At 36.0% G+C, this 17,754-nt stretch overlaps 1 protein-coding gene across 9 annotated transcripts in view; it reads left to right on the top strand.

Moving 5' to 3' along the window:
* Nucleotides 1-11,698, top strand: part of ZGRF1 (zinc finger GRF-type containing 1) — a 104,597-nt gene extending 92,899 nt beyond the window's left edge. For 6 of the 9 annotated variants that reach the window (XM_064584971.1, XM_064584976.1, XM_064584972.1 and 3 more), the window contains 4 exons: nucleotides 6,545-6,721; nucleotides 6,860-6,994; nucleotides 7,696-7,957; nucleotides 8,129-11,698. In XM_064584971.1, coding sequence (XP_064441041.1) covers nucleotides 6,545-6,721; nucleotides 6,860-6,994; nucleotides 7,696-7,957; nucleotides 8,129-8,286 — 732 coding nt within the window. In that variant the 3' untranslated portion in view covers nucleotides 8,287-11,698. Of the gene's footprint in view, nucleotides 1-6,544; nucleotides 6,722-6,859; nucleotides 6,995-7,695; nucleotides 7,958-8,128 lie in introns of those variants that run through there. The other 3 variants (XM_064584975.1, XM_064584974.1, XR_010409497.1) reach the window with 3 other exon arrangements.
* The last annotated feature ends 6,056 nt before the right edge of the window (nucleotides 11,699-17,754 follow it).

The raw sequence follows: 17,754 nt of genomic DNA, 5'->3' as shown, positions 1-17,754 counted from the left end.
TATCTTTTTCTGACTGACTTATTTTGCTTAGCACTATACTCTCTAGCTCCATCCATGTCATTGCAAATGGCAACATTTCATTCTTTTTTTATGGCTGAGTAATAATACTGCATTGTATATATGTATATATACCACATTTTCTTCATCCATTCATCAGTTGATGGACACTTGGGCCGTTTTCACAATTTGGTTATTGTAGATAGTGCTGCTATAAACATCGGGGTGCATATATGCCTTTGAATTAGTGTTCTTGTATTTTTGGGGTAAAGACTCAGAAGTGCAAATACCCTGCATCATACGGTAGTTCTATTTTTAACTTTCTGAGGAACCTCCATATGGTTTTCAGGGTGGCTGCACCAGTTTGCATCCCCACTAAGAGTGCAAGAGGGTTCTCTTTTCTCCACATCCTTGATAATTTTATGTTTAACTTTTTGAGGAACCACCAAACTGTTGTCCGTATCAGCTGCACCATTTACATTCCCAACAGCAATTTGTCAACAAAATATTCCAGTTTCTCCACATCTTCACCAATATTTGGTTTTTTTTTTATATTTTTTGAGTTTTTTTAATAATAGCTCTCCTAGTGAGTGTGAATTAGGTATCTCATTATGGTTTCCCTAATGACTAATGACATTGAGCATTTTTTCATGTGCTTAAAGCACTTTGGAAAAATGCTTATTCAAGTGTTTTGCCCAATTTTGAATTGGGATGTTTGGTTTTTTGATGTTGAGTTGTATGTGTTCTTTATATTTTCTGGATATTAAACCCTTATCAGATACATCATTTACAAATACTTTCTTCCATTCTTAGGTAGTCTTTTGTTTTCTTGACAGTATCTTTTTTTTTTTTCTTTTTTTGAGAGAGATAAGTGCTCACATGAGCAAGTGGTGGGTTGGGCAGAGGGAGAAAGAATCTTAAGCAGGCTCCAGGCCAGTGCAGAGCTTGACATGGGGCACAGTCTCACGACCCTGAGATCATAACCTGAGCCAAAATCAAGAGTTGGATGCCTAACCAACTGAGCCACCCAGGTGCCCCTTGACAGTATCCTTAGATGCACAAAAGTTTGTAATTTTGATGAAGTCCAATTTATCTATTTTTTCTTATGTTGCTTTTGCTTTTGGTGTCATAGCCATGAAATTGTTGCCCAGTCCAGTATCATACAGATTTCCCCCAATGTTTTCTTCTAAGGGTTTTATAGTTTTGGCTCTTACATTTAATTCCTTGATCCATTTTGAGTTAATTTTTGTATATGGTATAATGTACAGACCAACTTTTTTCTTTTCCATGCAGATACCCTGTTTTCCCAGCACCATTTGTTGAAAAAACTGTCCTTGAATGGTTTTGGCACCCTTGTCAAAAATCAGTTGACTATGTGCAGGTTTATTTCTGAGCCCTCCATTCTATTCCATTGGTCTATATGATTTAATTACTTTTTTATGGCTGAATAATACTTCATTGTATATATATACCACAATTTGCTTGCCTTTTTATTATTACTATTGTTTTGATGCAATAATCTAAATCAAGCTGTTTTTATAAGCAGAAGATTAAAATATTATAGCCAAAAGAATTATAGAAAATCTGTTGCCAAAAGAAAAATTTTATCATTGTTGCTAGCTTATTTATTATTATTAATTTATTTTTTCATTGGTGCTAGTTTATTCCTTTTAAAGATTTTATTTATTTATTAGAGTGAGAGTGAGCAAGAGCACATGCACAAGCTGGGGGAGGGGCAGAGGGAGAGGGAAAAGCAGACCCCTTGCTGAGCAAGGAGCCCGATGTGGGACATGATCCAGGACCCTGGGACTTGAGCTGAAGGCAAACACTTAACCAACTGAGCCTCCCAGGCACCCCCATTCTTGCTAGTTTAAATTGCATTTAAGGGGTTATCTTGCTGTTTGAACTTTCAATAATCTGTACTTTCTTAAGAGAGGAGAAAAACTGAAATGAAACTAGAAATGATGAAATTTCAAATAAATATTTCTTTACCCATAAGAAATGTTTTTTCCTAAAAGATCCTCTAACAGATTTTAGACAGATGGATTGATTTCTTTGCTCTGAAAGGTAGAGATATTAGTGCTCTCATGCTTTCCCCCCTTTTCTTATCCCTTCCCATATTCCTATTGTTGTTAGATACATCATTATTCTTTTTGTTCTACAATCATAATTTGTACAGTTATTTAGAATCAGTTCCATATTTAAAAGATTCAGTACTTCATTCATCTGGGTACCTTGGACTTCATCATCATTTTTTTTCAAGAATGGCTCATAGATGCCTACTTTCCTGAGTTCTTTTGTTTCAAATGTCTATTGCCTTTAAATGTAAATGGCCCCTTGGCTTATTGAATTGTTGCTATTACTATGAATTTTAGGGCCAGCCTGATTATTTTCCCCTTGTAATGATTTATGTTTTCTACCTGGATGCAAGAACTCTTTTTATAACCTTAAAATTGATAAATTTACTACAGTATATCTCAGTGTGGAGCTTTCTGTAACTAATTATTCTGTAATATAAGTTCTCTCAAAGTGGAGATTCTTTTCTTTCTTTGTTTCAGGAAAGCTTTTTTTCTACCTGTGGAATTCTCTATCAGTAGCTTGTCTGTGCAGCCTGCTATAACAAAATACCACATATTGGATGGCTTAACCAACAGATTTATTTCTCACAGTTCTGGAGGCTGGGAAGGCCAAGGTCAAGGTACCTTCAGATTTGGTTCCTGATAAGAACTCTCTTCTTGGCTGTATCCTCACATGGTGGAGAGAAAACTCTGGCCTCTTCCTCTTCGTATAAGGAGACTAATCTTATCATGAGGACCTCATCCTCATGACCTCACCAAAACTAATTACCTTCCAAAGGCCCCACCTCCAAATACCATCACTTTGGGGTTTAGGGCTGCAACATAGGAATTGGGTGGGGGACACATTCAGTCTAAAACAGAGGTCCCCCAGTTATTCTTATATTGGGTATCTTCATCTGTCTTCCATTTATGTTACTTTAATTTCATCCTCATTACCTGTGAAGCCTTTTCTACTATGTCTGTTCCTCTTACGTTGAGTTGGAAGTTGCATAGAGTTTTGAGTTAGGTTACAGTGAGTTTTATGAAGAAATCCTATTTGTTCTTTGCTGCTTTTAGTTTATTCTTTAATGTTACTATTTAGAAAATTAGTTTGTTTCTTTAGGATTGTATTAAATACATTTTGACTTACGATATTTTCAACTTATGATGGGTTTATCAGGATGCTACCCCATCATAAGTCAAGGAAGATCTGTACTGTATTTCTCCCTTCTACTTAAAATTTTGTTTCTTTCTTGGTGACAAGTACTTTTTTAAAGTTTATGACATTGGGTTGGCTATAAACCTTTCTTTGTTGCATGGCTACTGAATTTTTTCTTTGCTGTTTTTAATATTTTGTTATTTTAGTATTTTGTTGTTCCTTTAGATATTAGAGAATGGATTCTCCAAGGCAGTTTTATTCTACTTTCTTCAGAAGTTTCCCCTTAAACTGAGTTTCAAGTTGATTTGAGTTTTGAGTTGAGTTGTACTCAATTTTGTGAGGACTCAAGCTTCATTGTCTTGAGCTTTTAATTGTAACTGAATTGAATTGCATAACTTTCTACCCCTTCCATAATGTCAGTGTCCAGATTCTTTTGAATCAGACCTTTCCAGTGGCTTTTAAAAAATCTTAATTAAAAAAATTCTTTAGGTTCTTAAAACATTTTTCAATAGGTAACATAGTCACATGATTCAGAATTTGAATTTAAGAGGAACGAAAAAGTAGAGTGACACCTTCCACTCCTGTCCCCCAACCACTCAGTTTCTCTCCCTCAAAGCAACTGTCATCTTTTTCTTGTATCCTTCTAGTGATAATTTATGCCAGTGTAAGCAAATACATAAAATATTTTCCCCCTTTTTAACAAATGCTAGCATACTATGCATGCTGTTATGCTCTTTGCTCTTTCACTTATTTGTTGTTGATGACTTTTAAAATATGAGTAGATTTTTAGAGGGAATTTTAAAAGGGCAAATAAAGGACTTAAAAGTGATTTATTCACAGAATAAAATGGAATAGAATTTACAAAATGGAATATATAAAACAGTTAAGGTGAATTCACTTGATCCATATAGACAGTTCTCATAAACATAGTGGATATTGAGAGAAGCAAGGTGCAGAGGGTTACATAGTGTAAAATACAATTTATGTGAATTTCAAAAGCATAACAAATAATATGTATTAATCATAGATACATGCCTCTGTAGTAAACATATAGAACTTGCATGGGAATGCCATAAGATACATTTAGTTTGGAGCTATTTCTGGAGAAGGTGGCAGAGGAAATAGATGAGGTGGGGGCTGTATCTGGATATGTCACATTTTATGTCTTAAGAGAGATCTGGGGCGCCTGGGTGGCTCAGTTGGTTAAGCAACTGCCTTCGACTCAGGTCATGATCCTGGAGTCCCGGGATCGAGTCCCACATCGGGCTCCCTGCTCAGCAGGGAGTCTGCTTCTCCCTCTAACCCTCCTCCCTCTCATGCTCTCTGTCTCTCATTCTCTCTCTCGCAAATAAATAAAATCTTAAAAAAAAAAAAAAGAGAGATCTGAAGCAACAATGACTAAATACTAATGTCAGATCTGTGTGGTACATACATGAGTATTATATTTTCTTTGCTTTTCTGTATATTTGAACTAGTTCAGAATTAATTAAAAGAAATAAAAATAATATCTACTAATCATGATAGAAAGTGTGGAAACTACATAAAACTAAAAGGTAAAAAAAAAAAAATAAAAAATCTATAATAACTTCACTGCCCCCAAGAGAAAATCCTTTGTAATATTTTAGTATTGTTCCTTCCAGCTTTTATCTTTGGGGTATATGCTTATATCAAATATATGTATATATATAAACTATAAAAATACGTATATTTGATATGTGCACACACGCATGTGCGCTCACACACACATTGGAATATGCAGCCATAAAAAAGAGGGAAATCTTGCCATTTGCAACAACATGGATGTACCTTGACAGCATTACGCTAAGTGAAATAAATCCGAGAGAGACAAATAGTATATATCGCTTGTATATAGGATCTAAAAAAGCTGACCTCATACAAAGAGTAGAATTGTGGTTACCAGGAACTGGGAGGTAGAGAGGTAGGAAAAGGGAGATGTCAAAGGGTACAAATTTCTGGTTATAGGATGAATAAGTTCTGGGGATCTAATTAACAGCATGGTGATTATAGTTAATAATACTATATTACATATTTGAAAATTGCCAGGAGAGTATATGTTAAATATTCTTACTATAAAAAGGATGTGGTAACTATGTGATGTGATAGATCTGTTAGCTAATGCTGTGGTGATAATCAGTTTGTAATATATAAGTGTATCAAATCAACTCCTGGTACACCTTCAACTTATACAATGTTATGTGTCAATAATATCACAATAAAGCTGGAAAAAATACATATATTTTTTACAAAATTGAGATCATACCATATAGTTTCTATCCTGCCTTTTTTTTTAAACTTTGCATTATAATAAATCATTTCCCTGTGTTACTAACTAGCTTTGTAATCATCACTGTTGTCATAAATATGTTTTATCACCAAATACGTAATGTGGATATACTATAATTTAGTCATTTCTCTAACATTTTTTCTAGTACTAAATCATGGTCCTTTGAGCATTTTTTTTTTTTTAAAGTAGGCTCCACAACCAACCTGGGGCTTGAACTCACAACCTCAAGATTAAGAGTCACATGCTCCATCTGCTGAGCCAGCATGGTGCCCCAGAGCCTTTGAGCATATTGTGTATTTTTGTCAGAGATTTCACATGCCCACTGACTTAGACTCATCCACAAACTTATGCCCTAATTAGTACTGAGGATTGGTTTTTTACTTACTGTTTTTCTCCCATAAAAAATACCTTGTCTATGTGATCATTAATCCTGCCTTTTACTATGTGCTTTTATTATTAGAGTAACTTGTAGTTATTTAAAATGTTCAGACAGTCCTATAGAACATTTTGCAAAGAAAGAACATGTTCCAGAAAAGCCCTGAAGTAGATGGAATGTGGATTTTATGATGCACTAACAAAATTGGAAACTTCTTTGAAGATTCAAAATGAAAGATGGCTTGTGCCCAAGGGGGAAAATTAATAAATGAGTTATCAACAACACTTTCTAATTTTTTTTGAAGATTCCCTTTCAATTTAGTGTCAAGCCAACTCTGCATAGATTCTGAAAGCATAATGTTAGGTGCCAAACTTATTAGATAATAATTTGAAGATTTGACCTGTTTTATATTTTATAATTTTGTGGTATAATAATAGTTTACCATGAAAATATTTTTAGTAATTAGAAAAATTTTATTTATAGTCTATTTCATGTTTGTAATTCATTTACAATCTATTTATAATCTATTTCATGGTTGTAATTCATTTACTAAGAGCACAATATGGTGATACTTTCAAATTTTAAAATATTTTTTTCCCTAAGAAAAAAAATGGTTTAATTTTTTATTTTTCTGCATTTAAATTTCTTAGGGGCATAAGCCAGTTCTGTTGAGAACCCAGTACCGTTGTCACCCTGCAATCAGTGCTATCTCTAATGATCTGTTTTATGAAGGAAACCTCATGAATGGCATTTCAGAAACAGAGAGGAGCCCTTTATTGGAATGGCTCCCAACCCTGTGTTTCTATAACGTTAAAGGACTGGAACAGGTAAATGACATTAATGTTAATGAGACTCAGCATGGTTTAGTTTCCGGGTTTAATTTTATTGTTGTTGTTTATATGGTTTTCTTGGTTTTTCCATAGCCTTTCTGGGAAATATAATTTAGGATCTGTTTCTTATTCCAGATTGAAAGAGATAACAGCTTTCATAATGTGGCAGAAGCTGCTTTTACACTCAAGCTGATTCAATCACTGATTGCAAGTGGAATAGCGGGCTCTATGATTGGGGTGATAACATTATACAAATCCCAGATGTACAAGGTTTGTATTACATGTTATGATACTTAAATATTATAATTTTATGTTGTAATATTTGATATTACATTTGTAGTGGTTTGGTTTGGTGCTTAAAAAACTTTTGGGAGTATAGTTAACATTAAAAAAATTCTGATTTTTGTCTGGTCTGGCTTTTTTTCTGTATAATTAAATGTAAACCTAACAAGGTTTAATTAAATTCAGTTTACAGCTGTTAGGGCAAAAATGCAAATAAACAAATTAGAGGGAAGAAAATACAGTGTATGCTTTGTGTTTTGAGACAGATGGGATTCAATCTTTGTTTTCCAAAATGTACTTTCATTATCATTTCATTTTATTAATCAAAGATAGATACCAGATATTAATGTACGCATAAGCCAATTACTTCTAACTAGTTTTTGCTTTTTTTAAAAAATATTTTTCATCTGTTTTATTATTTATCAACTCTGAATTAGCATATCCAGATGAATTTTCCAGCAATAGATAAATCATCACTTTTGATTTTGTTTCCTAATTTATATTGTCCTCTAGTTATTTATGTATCATTTTAGAAACTATCTACCAAATCTTTGTGAGTCATAAAAAAGAAAATGAAAATGAAAATTATCCACTACCAGTTAAATAAAAATGGCTGCTGTGAATTGGTTCAGGTCTTAAGTTCTTCATAGTCCCTACCCTGTATGATCTCTTTCCTCTTTCCTGCATAGCTTTGTCATTTACTCAGTGCCGTGGACTTTGACCATCCTGATATTAAAGCTGTGCATGTATCCACAGTAGATGCTTTTCAGGGAGCTGAAAAGGAGATCATTATTCTGTCCTGTGTAAGAACAAGACAAGTAGGATTTATTGATTCAGAAAAAAGAATGAATGTTGCATTGACCAGAGGAAGGAGGCATTTATTGATCGTGGGAAATTTATCCTGTTTGCGGAAAAATCGACTCTGGGGACGTGTGATCCAACACTGTGAAGGTAAGGTAAAAATATGTTTAATTCAAACATTTTGAATTGAAACTGACTTTTGAGTTAGTGCTTGAAGTGGTTCAGGTAGGAACAGCTCTGGATTTGCCACTGTGGGAGATGACTAAAATAGTAGGGGATCACTATGAAATACTGTTGTCTCATGTTTTGTATCTTTTTAAGGAAGGGAAGATGGATTACAACATGCAAGCCAGTATGAACCACAGCTGAACCATCTTCTTAAAGATTATTTTGAAAAACAAGCAGAGGAAAAACAGAAGAAAAAGAATGAAAAGGATAAATCTAAAGATAAATCTCATTCACAAAAAGACGTGGTATAGATAATTTGTATTTATATAAATTCAAATTCATTTTACACTATACATTTTTTATATTTTTTAATTACCCTAAAGCCTTATTATTGAAAAAACCTTTAAAGTATTTAAATAACATTAAATAACCACATATAAAAAATTTGCTCTTCAAAAAAAATATACATACTTATATTTAGATAGGCAGATGTTGAAGGTAATATAAAATCTTACTAATAAAAATACATTTTTTTCTAAAAATTATGGCTACTGTTTGCTAAAGGGATACATTTTACAAAGGGCATGGAAAAGGCTTTCTGGGGAATACCAGTGTTACTTCAAAAATAAGTAAGTATCTCAACACTTGATCTTAGCCAAAAGGCCAAGAAGTGATAAAAAAAAAAAGTATCTCAAAAACTCATCTATTACAACATGGCTACACAATTATATCAATACACTCCTTTCTGAACCATAGATCTATCAGAATCTTTTTTTTAATTCATTTTTTCTTAATTTTTTTTAATATATAATGTATTTTTTGTTTCAGGGGTACAGGTCTGTGATTCATCAGTCTTCTATAATACCCAGTGCTCATTAAAACACACCCTCCCCAATGTCCATCACCTCACCCAGTTACCCCATCCTTCCCGTCCAGCAACCCTCAGTTTGTTTCCTATGATTAAGAGCCTCTTATGGTTTGTGTCCCTTTCTGGTTTCATCTTGTTTCATTTTTCCTCTCTTCCCCTATGATCTTCTGCCTTGTTTCTTAAATTCTACATATCAGTGAGATCACATGATAATTGTCTTTCTCTGACTGACTTATTTCACTTAGCATAATACCCTCTAGTTCCATCCATGTTGCTGCAAATGGCAAGATTTTATTTTTTTGATGGCTGCATAATATTCCGTTGTATATATATATACCATATCTTCTTTATCCATTCACCTGTCAATGGACATCTGGGCTCTTTCCATAGTTTGGCTATTGTGGACATCGCTGCTATAAACATTGGGGTGCAGGTGCCCCTTTGGATCCCTACATTTGTATCTTTGGGATAAATACCAAGTAGTGCAATTGCTGGGTCATAGAGTAGCTCTATTTTCAACTTTTTGAGGAACCTCCATATTGTTTTCCAGAATGGCTGCACCAGTTTGCATTCCCACCAACAGTGTAGGAGGGTTCCCCTTTCTCCGCATCCTTGCCAACATCTGTTGTTTCCTGACTTGTTAATTTTAGCCATTCTGACCAGTGTGAGGTGGTATCTCACTGTGGTTTTGATTTGTATTCCCCTGATGCCGATTAATGTTGAGCACTTTTTCATGTGTCTGTTGGCCATTTGGATGTCTTCTTTGGAGAAATGTCTGTTCATGTCTTCTGCCCATTTCTTGACTGGATTATTTGTTCTTTGGGTGTTGAGTTTGATGGGTTCTTTATAGATTTTGGATACTAGCCCTTTATCTGATATGTTATTTGCAAATATCTTCTTCCATTCTGTAGGTTGTCCTTTGGTTTTGTTGACTGTTTCCTTTGCTGTGCAAAAGCTTTTTATCTTGATGAAGTCCTAATAGTTCATTTTTGCCCTTGCTTCCCTTGCCTTTGGTGATGTTTCTAGCAAGAGGTTGCTGCCTGTGTTCTCCTCTAGGATTTTGATGGATTCCTGTCTCACATTTAGGTCTTTCATCCATTTTGAGTCTGTTTTTGTGTATGGTGTAAGGAAATGGTCTAGTTTCATTCTTCTGCATGTGGCTGTCCAATTTTCCCAACACCATTTGTTGAAGAGAATTTTTTCCATTGGACATTCTTTCCTGCTTTGTCGAAGATTAGTTGACCATAGAGTTAAGGGCCCATTTCTGAATTTTCTATTCTGTTCCATTGATCTATGTGTCTGTTTTTGTGCCAGTACCATACTGTCTTGATGATCAAAGCTTTGTAATGGAGCTTGAAGTCTGGGATTGTGATGCCACCAGTTTTGGGTTTTTTTTCAACATTCCTTTGGCTATTCGGGGTCTTTTCTGGTTCCATACAAATTTTAGGATTATTTGTTCCAGTTCTGTGGAAAGAAGTTGATGGTATTTTGATAGGGATTGCATTGAATGTGTAGATTGTTCTAGGTAGCATTGACATTTTAACAATATTTGTTCTTCCAATCCATGAGCATGGAATGTTTTTCCATTTCTTTGTATCTTCCTCAATTTCTTTCATGAGTATTCTATAGTTTTCTGAGTATAGATTCTTTGCCTCTTTGTTTAGATTTATTCCTAGGTATCTTATGGTTTTTGGTGCAATTTTAAATGGGATCAACTCCTTAATTTCTCTTTCTTCTGTCTCATTGATGTATAGAAATGCCACTGATTTCTGTGCATAGATTTTATAGTCTGCCACATTGCTGAATTCCTGTATGAGTTCTAGCAATTTTAGGGTGAGGTCTTTTGCGTTTTCCACATAGAATATCATGTCATCTGCAAAAAGTGAGTTTGACTTCTTCTTTGCCGATTCAGATGACTTTGATTTCTTTTTGTTGTCTGATGGCTGAGGCTAGGACTTCTAGTACTATGTTGTACAACAGTGGTGAGAGTGGACATCCCTGCCGTGTTCCTGACTTTAGGGGAAAAGCTCTCAGTGTTTCCCTATTGAGAATGATATTCGCTGTGGGTTTTTCATAGATGGCTTTTATGATATTGAGGTATGTACCCTCTATCCCTACACTGTGAAGAGTTGTAATCAAGAAAGGATGCTGTACTTTGTCAAATGCTTTTTCTGCATCTATTGAGAGGATCATGTGGTTCTTGTCCTTCTATCAATCTTTTAAAAATGAATATATATAATGTCCTGTTATTTTATAAGTAAATACATATTCACAATAAAACTTTTTAGAAATACAAAAAGAAGAAGAAAAAAACACTAGAAATTCACTCCTGGAGATAGCAGTGCCCAGTACCTGGCCATGGCCACTACCCAGCACTGTACCTGGTATAGCAGGTGCTCAATAAGTATCTGTTGGATGAATGAACAAATGAATAAGTGAAAGACTACCTTTGGCTCATGTCCTTCTAGTCTTTATCCTGTGCATTTATTCACATGGTAGCTATTGACATATAGACTATATAATAAATTTTAAATTTTTAAATTTTGAAGTATTTTTTAATACACACATATAGAAAAGTGCATAAATTACAAGTATACAGCTAAGTGAATTTTTACAAAGTGATTACATCTTTGTAACCAGCACTCAGATCGTAGAACATAATCAACATCGAGGAAGCCCCTTCGTGTTCCCTCACTGCTACTACACTGTCATCCTCAGGATATCCTAACTTGTGAAAACAGAAAATTGTAATGTGTGTTATCATGTGCAGACTTTTCAACTTTATATAAATGGAATCACATTATGCTTTTACATCTGATTTATTAAATATTCTCGTGAGATTCATTCACATGTTTTGAATATTGGTAGTTTTTTTTTTTTTTTAAGATTTTATTTATTCATTTATTTGAGAGAGAGAGAGCACATGAGAGGGGGGAGGGTCAGAGGGTGAGGCAGACTCCCCGCCGAGCAGGGAGCCCGATGCGGGACTCGATCCCGGGACTCCAGGATCATGACCTGAGCCGAAGGCAGTCGCTTAACCAACTGAGCCACCCAGGCGCCCTTGAATATTGGTAGTTTTTAATATTCTCATTTCCATTTGATATTCCATTCTGAAAATAACTACAGTTCACTTTTTTTTTTAAGATTTTATTTGTTTTTGCAAGGGGGGGGCGGCTGGGGAGAGAGTGCACCAGCCAGGGAAGGGGCAGAGGGAGTAGCAGACTCTCCACTGAGCAGGAAGCCAAATGCGGGCCGTGATCCCAGGACCCCAGGATCACGACCTGAGCTGAAGGCAGTGCTTAACTGCCTGAGCACCCAGGTACCCTACAATTCACTTATCTATACTACTCTTTTGCCCCCCAGTTTTACTGAGAAATAATTGACATGCATCACTGCATAAGTTTAAGGAACAGCATGTTGCTTTGATTTACATATATTGTGAAATGAATTACCACAGTAGGTTAAGCTAATGTCCATCTTCTTATATAGATACAATAAAAGGAAAGGGAAAAAAGGAAAACATTTTCCTTGTGATGAGAACTCTTGGGATTTATTATCTTAACTTTCCTGTATATCATACAGCAGTATTAGCTGTAGTCATCCTGTTGTACATTACATCCCTAGTACTTATTTATGGTATCACTGGAACTCTGTACCTTTTGATCACCTTCCTCTGATTCCTTCTCCCTTTACCTTCCACCTCTAGTAATCACAAGTCCAATCTCTTTTTCTAGGAGATTGTTTTTTGGGGTTTTTTTTTTTGTTTTTTTTTTTAAAGATTTTATTTATTTATTTGACAGAGAGAGAGACAGCTAGAGAGGGAACACAAGCAGGGGGAGTGGGAGAGGGAGAAGCAGGCTTCCCGCCGAGCAGGGAGCCTGATGTGGGGCTCAATCCCAGGACCCTGAGATCATGACCTGAGCCGAAGGCAAATGCTTAACAACTGAGCCACCCAGGCGCCCCTGTTTTTTTGGTTTTTAATATGCCATGTATGGGGTGCCTGGATGGCTCAGCCAGTTAAGTGTCTGCCTTCGGCTCAGGTCATGATCCCAGGGTCCTGGAATCGAATCCTATGATGGGCTCCCTGCTCAGCAAGGAGTCTGCTGCTCCTTCTCCCTCTCCCCCTGCCCCTCCCCCTGCTTGTGCTCTCACTCTCTCTCTCAATTTTAAAAAAAAATCTTTAAAAAATATGCCACATATAAGTGAGCTCATACAGTATTTGTCTTTCTCTGACTTACTTTACTTAGCATTATGCCTTCACGGTCCATCCATGTTGTTACGAATGGTAGGGTTTTCTCATTTTTTATGGCTGAGTATATAGATAGATCTATAGGTAGATAGATATATAGATCAATCACAACTTCTCTTTTTTTAAGTAAGCTCCACATCCGTAACTTCCTTATCCATTCATCCATCAGTAACACTTAGGTTGTTTCCATGTCTAAGCTATTGTAAATAACACTGCTATGAACATGGGGGTGCAGATACCTTTTTGAGTTAGAGTTTTCATTTCCTTTGGATATATTTCCAAAAGTGTAATTGCTGGATCATATTGTAGTTCTATTTTTTAAGTTTTTGAGGAAACTCCATACTGTTTTCCATAGTGGCTGCACCAGTTTACAATCCTACCAACAACGGTACACAAGGGTTCTCTTTTCTCCACATTCGCACTGGCATTTATCTTTTTGATGATGGCCATTCTAACAGGCATGAAGTGACATCTCACTGTGGTTTTAATTTGCATTTCCCTAATGACTAGTGATGTTCAACATCTTTTCATGTACCTCTTGGCCTTTCATATGTCTTTGAAGAAATGTCTGTTCAGGTCTTTTTCCCATTTTTAAAACTGGGTTATTTGTTTGGTGGCTACTGAGTTGTATGAGTTCTTTATACATTTTGAATGTTAACTCTTTATCAGATATATGACTTGCAAATATTTTTTCCCATTCTGTAAGTATTCCTTTCACTTTGTTGATGATTCCTTTTGCTGTGCAGAAGCTTTTTAGTTTGGTGTAGTCCCACTCGTTTTTTATTTTGTTGCTTGTACTTTAAGGTGTCATATCCAAAAAATCATGACCAAAGTCCATGTCAGGGGACTTTACTTCTATGTTTTCTTCTAGGATTTTATGATTTCAGGTCTTACATTTAAGTCTTTAATCCATCTTGAATTAACTTTTATGAGTGTTGTAAGATATGGATCCAGTTTCTTTCTTTTATATATGAATATCCAGTTATTCCAGTGCCACTTATTGAAGAGATTGTCTCTTCTCTATCAGTATTCTTTGCTTCCTTGTCATTTATTGACTGTAGATGCTTGGGTTTATTTCTGGGCTCTTGATTCTGTTCCATTGGTCTACTTGTCTGTTTTTATGCCAGTACCATACTGTTTTGATGACCACAGCTTTATAGTATAGCTTGAAATTAGGAAGTGTGATGCCTCCTGCTTGGTTCTTTCTCAGGAATTCTTTGGCTATTTGGGGTCTGTTGTGGTTCCATATAAATTGTAGGAGTGGGGCGCCTGGGTGGCTCAGTTGGTTAAGTGACTGCCTTCGGCTCAGGTCATGATCCTGGAGTCCCTGGATCGAGTCCCGCATCAGGCTCCCTGCTCGGCGGGGAGTCTGCTTCTCCCTCTGACCCTCCCCCCTCTCATGTGCTTTCTCTCTCATTCTCTCTCTCTCTCAAATAAATAAAATCTTTAAAAAAAAAGATTTAAATTGTAGGAGTGTTTTTTCTACTTTGATAAAAAAAATGCCATTGGAATCTTGATAGAGGTTGCACTGAATCTATAGATGACTTTAGCTAAGTTTTGACATTTGACAATATTAATTTTTTCCAAACTATGAACAAGGGATGCCTTTCCATTTATTCTTTGATTTCTTTCAACAATGTCTCATACTTTTCAGAGTAGAGATCTTTACCTCCTTAGTTAAATATATTCCTAAGTATTTCATTGTTTTTGATACTATAATAAGTCAGATCAATTTCTTTGTTGCTTTTTTCAGAAAACAGTATTAGTGTATAGAAACACTACTGATTTTTGGACTCTGCAGCTTTACAAAATTTATTGATTAGATCGAATAGGTTTTTTTTTTAGTCTTTAGAATTTCTATATATCATGTCATATGCAACAGAGACAGTTTTGCTTCTTTCTTTCCAACTCCAATACTTTTTCTTTCTTTCTTTCTTTTTTTGTCTTGCCTGACTGCTCTAGTGGGACTTCAGTACTATGTTGAATAGAAGTGGTAAAAGTAGGCATCCTTGTCTGGACCCTGATCTTATAGGGAAAGCTTTAAGCCTTTCATCATAGAGTATGATATTAGCTGTGGGCTTGTCATATATAGTCTTTCTTATGTTGAGATATGCTCCTCTATGCTTGATTTGTTAAGAGTTCATTGTGAATGGATATTGAATTTTGCCATATGCTTTTTCTGCATCTATTGAGATTTACATATGATTCTTTTCTTTCATTCTATTATTGTGGCGTATCACATTGATTTGTATATGTTGAACCCTCCTTGCATTAGTGTGCATTCAAATTAGGAAAACAAGGGGCGCCTGGGTGACTCAGTTGGTTGAGCGACTGCCTTTGGCTCATGTCATGATCCTGGAGTCCTGGGATCAAGTCCCACACTGGGCTCCCTGCTCAGTGGGGAATCTGCTTCTCCTTCTGACCCTCCCCCCTCTCATGCTCTCTCTCTCAAATAAATAAGTAAAATCTTAAAAAAAAAAATTAGGAAAACAATGCATGAATAAATAAGTTCAACAAGAAAGTAGGCACCATCTAAAACAAAAAACAGCAGAAATCTAGAGTTAAAAAATACAACTGAACTGAAGAATTCAGTAGAAAGTTTCAAAAGTAGACTTAGCCATGCGGAAGAAAGAATTTGTGACCTAGAGGACATTGAAAGGGATATTGAACATTATCCAGTCAGAGGAGCAAAAGTTAAAAAGAATGAAAAAGAGTGAAGAAAGCCTATGGGAATTATGAGACACAATGAAAAGAAACAATATTCACATTATGGGAATTCCAGATGGAGAAGAGAATGAGAAAAGGACGGAAACTATATTTAAAGCAATCAGAGAACCTAGGGAGAGAAATGGACATTCAGATCCACAAGACCCAAAAGATCCCAAATAGGTTGAACCCAGATGAACTATGCTGAGACACTTTGTAATGAAGTTGTCAAAAGTCAAAGACAAAGAATTTTAAATGCAGCAAGAGAAAAGAGAGAAGTTACATACCAGGGAATTTCCATAAGACTATTGACAAATTTCTCAATAGAACTTTTTAGGCCAAGAGAAAATTAGATGACATATTCAAAATATCTAAAGAAAAGAAGTGACAACCTAGAATTTTATACCCAGCAAAGTCCTTCAGAAACAAAAGGATAAAGGGACGCCTGGGAGGCTCAATTGGTTAAGCATCCAACTCTTGATTTGGGTTCAGGTTGTGATCTCAGGATCGCGGGATCAAGCCCCATGTTGGGCTCCATGCTAAGCATAGAGTCTGCTTTGGATTCTCTCTCTTTCTGCCCCTCCCCTGTTCTCTCTCTCAAATAGGTAAATAAATCTAAAAAAAAAAAGGAAACAAAAGAGTAGTTTCCTGAACAAACAAAAGCTGAAGGGCTTTATTAGCACCAGACCTGCCTTACAAGAAATGCTAAAGGGAGATCTTTGAGCAAAAATAAAAGAATGCTAATTAACACCATAAAAACAGGTAATGTAAATCTCACCAATAATGGCAAATATATAGTATAGTTAGATTCTGCAATATAGTAATAGTGGTGCATAATTCACTTAATCCTAGTTTAAAAGTTTTAAAAAAGTGGGGGGGAGCCTTTGTTTATTTGTTTGATGGTTGCTATTTCCTTGTCAAACTTCTTGGGTTTTTTTATGCATTGTTTTCCTAACTCTGTTTAGTTGTCTGTGTTTTCTTGTAGTTCACTAAACTTTCTTAAGAGGATTATTCTGAATTATTTGACAATTTATAGACTTCCATTTCTTTAGAGTTAATTATTGGAGCTTTATTAATTTTCTTTGGTGGTGTCATATTTACCTGAGTTTTCAAGATCTTTTTTTTTTTTTTTCATGATCCTTGATTCCTTATGTTGGTATTTGTACATTTGAGTAATCAGACTCCTTTTCTAGTCTTTACAGATTTAGTTTGGCAGAGATAGTTCTTCACCAGTCAGCTCTGTTTGGATTTCTTGATATTGTCTTTGGGCAGGTGGGGCAAGCTGTTGTCTATTTTTGGGTGAGGTAAGTGTTTGAGTGCTGAGGATTTGGTGGGGGATTGTGCCACTGGCTGAGAACAGTTGGATAGAACTGCTGGTTTGGTTCCCTACCCAAGTGAGGCTGTAGGATGGTCTCTGCGGTTGCCTGGATTTTTAGGTTAGGCTTATTACATGGTTGAGACTGAGTGTTCTATTCATTACTGGATGGGGCTATGAGTTAGCTTCCCTGCCCTAGCAGGGCAACAGGACAGGAGCCAGGCCCTATACCGCTCATTGTTTAGGGACTCAAATCGGGCCAGAGTGTACACTGAATTCCCTGGTCAGGTGAGGCCACTGGTTTTTCTCTGCAGATGGGGGAAGCCTCGGCTGTGCTCTCTGTTCCAGTGCCAGAGTAAGTAGTGCTGTTGAATGGACTATGTAGTTTCCTGTGTGTTAGGTTCTCTGGTCAGATGGGCTGAAGGCTGTATTCAGCAATGAGGGGGCTAGAATTAGATGCCCAGATGCAGTGGGAGAACCAGCTTTAAAGCTGCTAAAGCTGTTTGTTTGTTGTCTTAATTCAAGCCAACCAACATCCCAAGTTCCCTCACTGAACAGGGCCGCTGGGTTTTCTTGTCAAACTGTTGGCTCTGCTACATACTTTTTGGTTTGAGTGTTGCTGGGCCACAGAGTTTCCAGGG

This window comes from Mirounga angustirostris, unplaced genomic scaffold (assembly GCF_029215605.1).
Source record: "Mirounga angustirostris isolate CCGP_5_RB_7025 unplaced genomic scaffold, mMirAng1.0.hap1 SCAF_2, whole genome shotgun sequence".
Taxonomy (NCBI): Eukaryota; Metazoa; Chordata; class Mammalia; order Carnivora; family Phocidae; genus Mirounga; species Mirounga angustirostris.
This window is presented reverse-complemented; position numbering and strand designations above follow the sequence as displayed.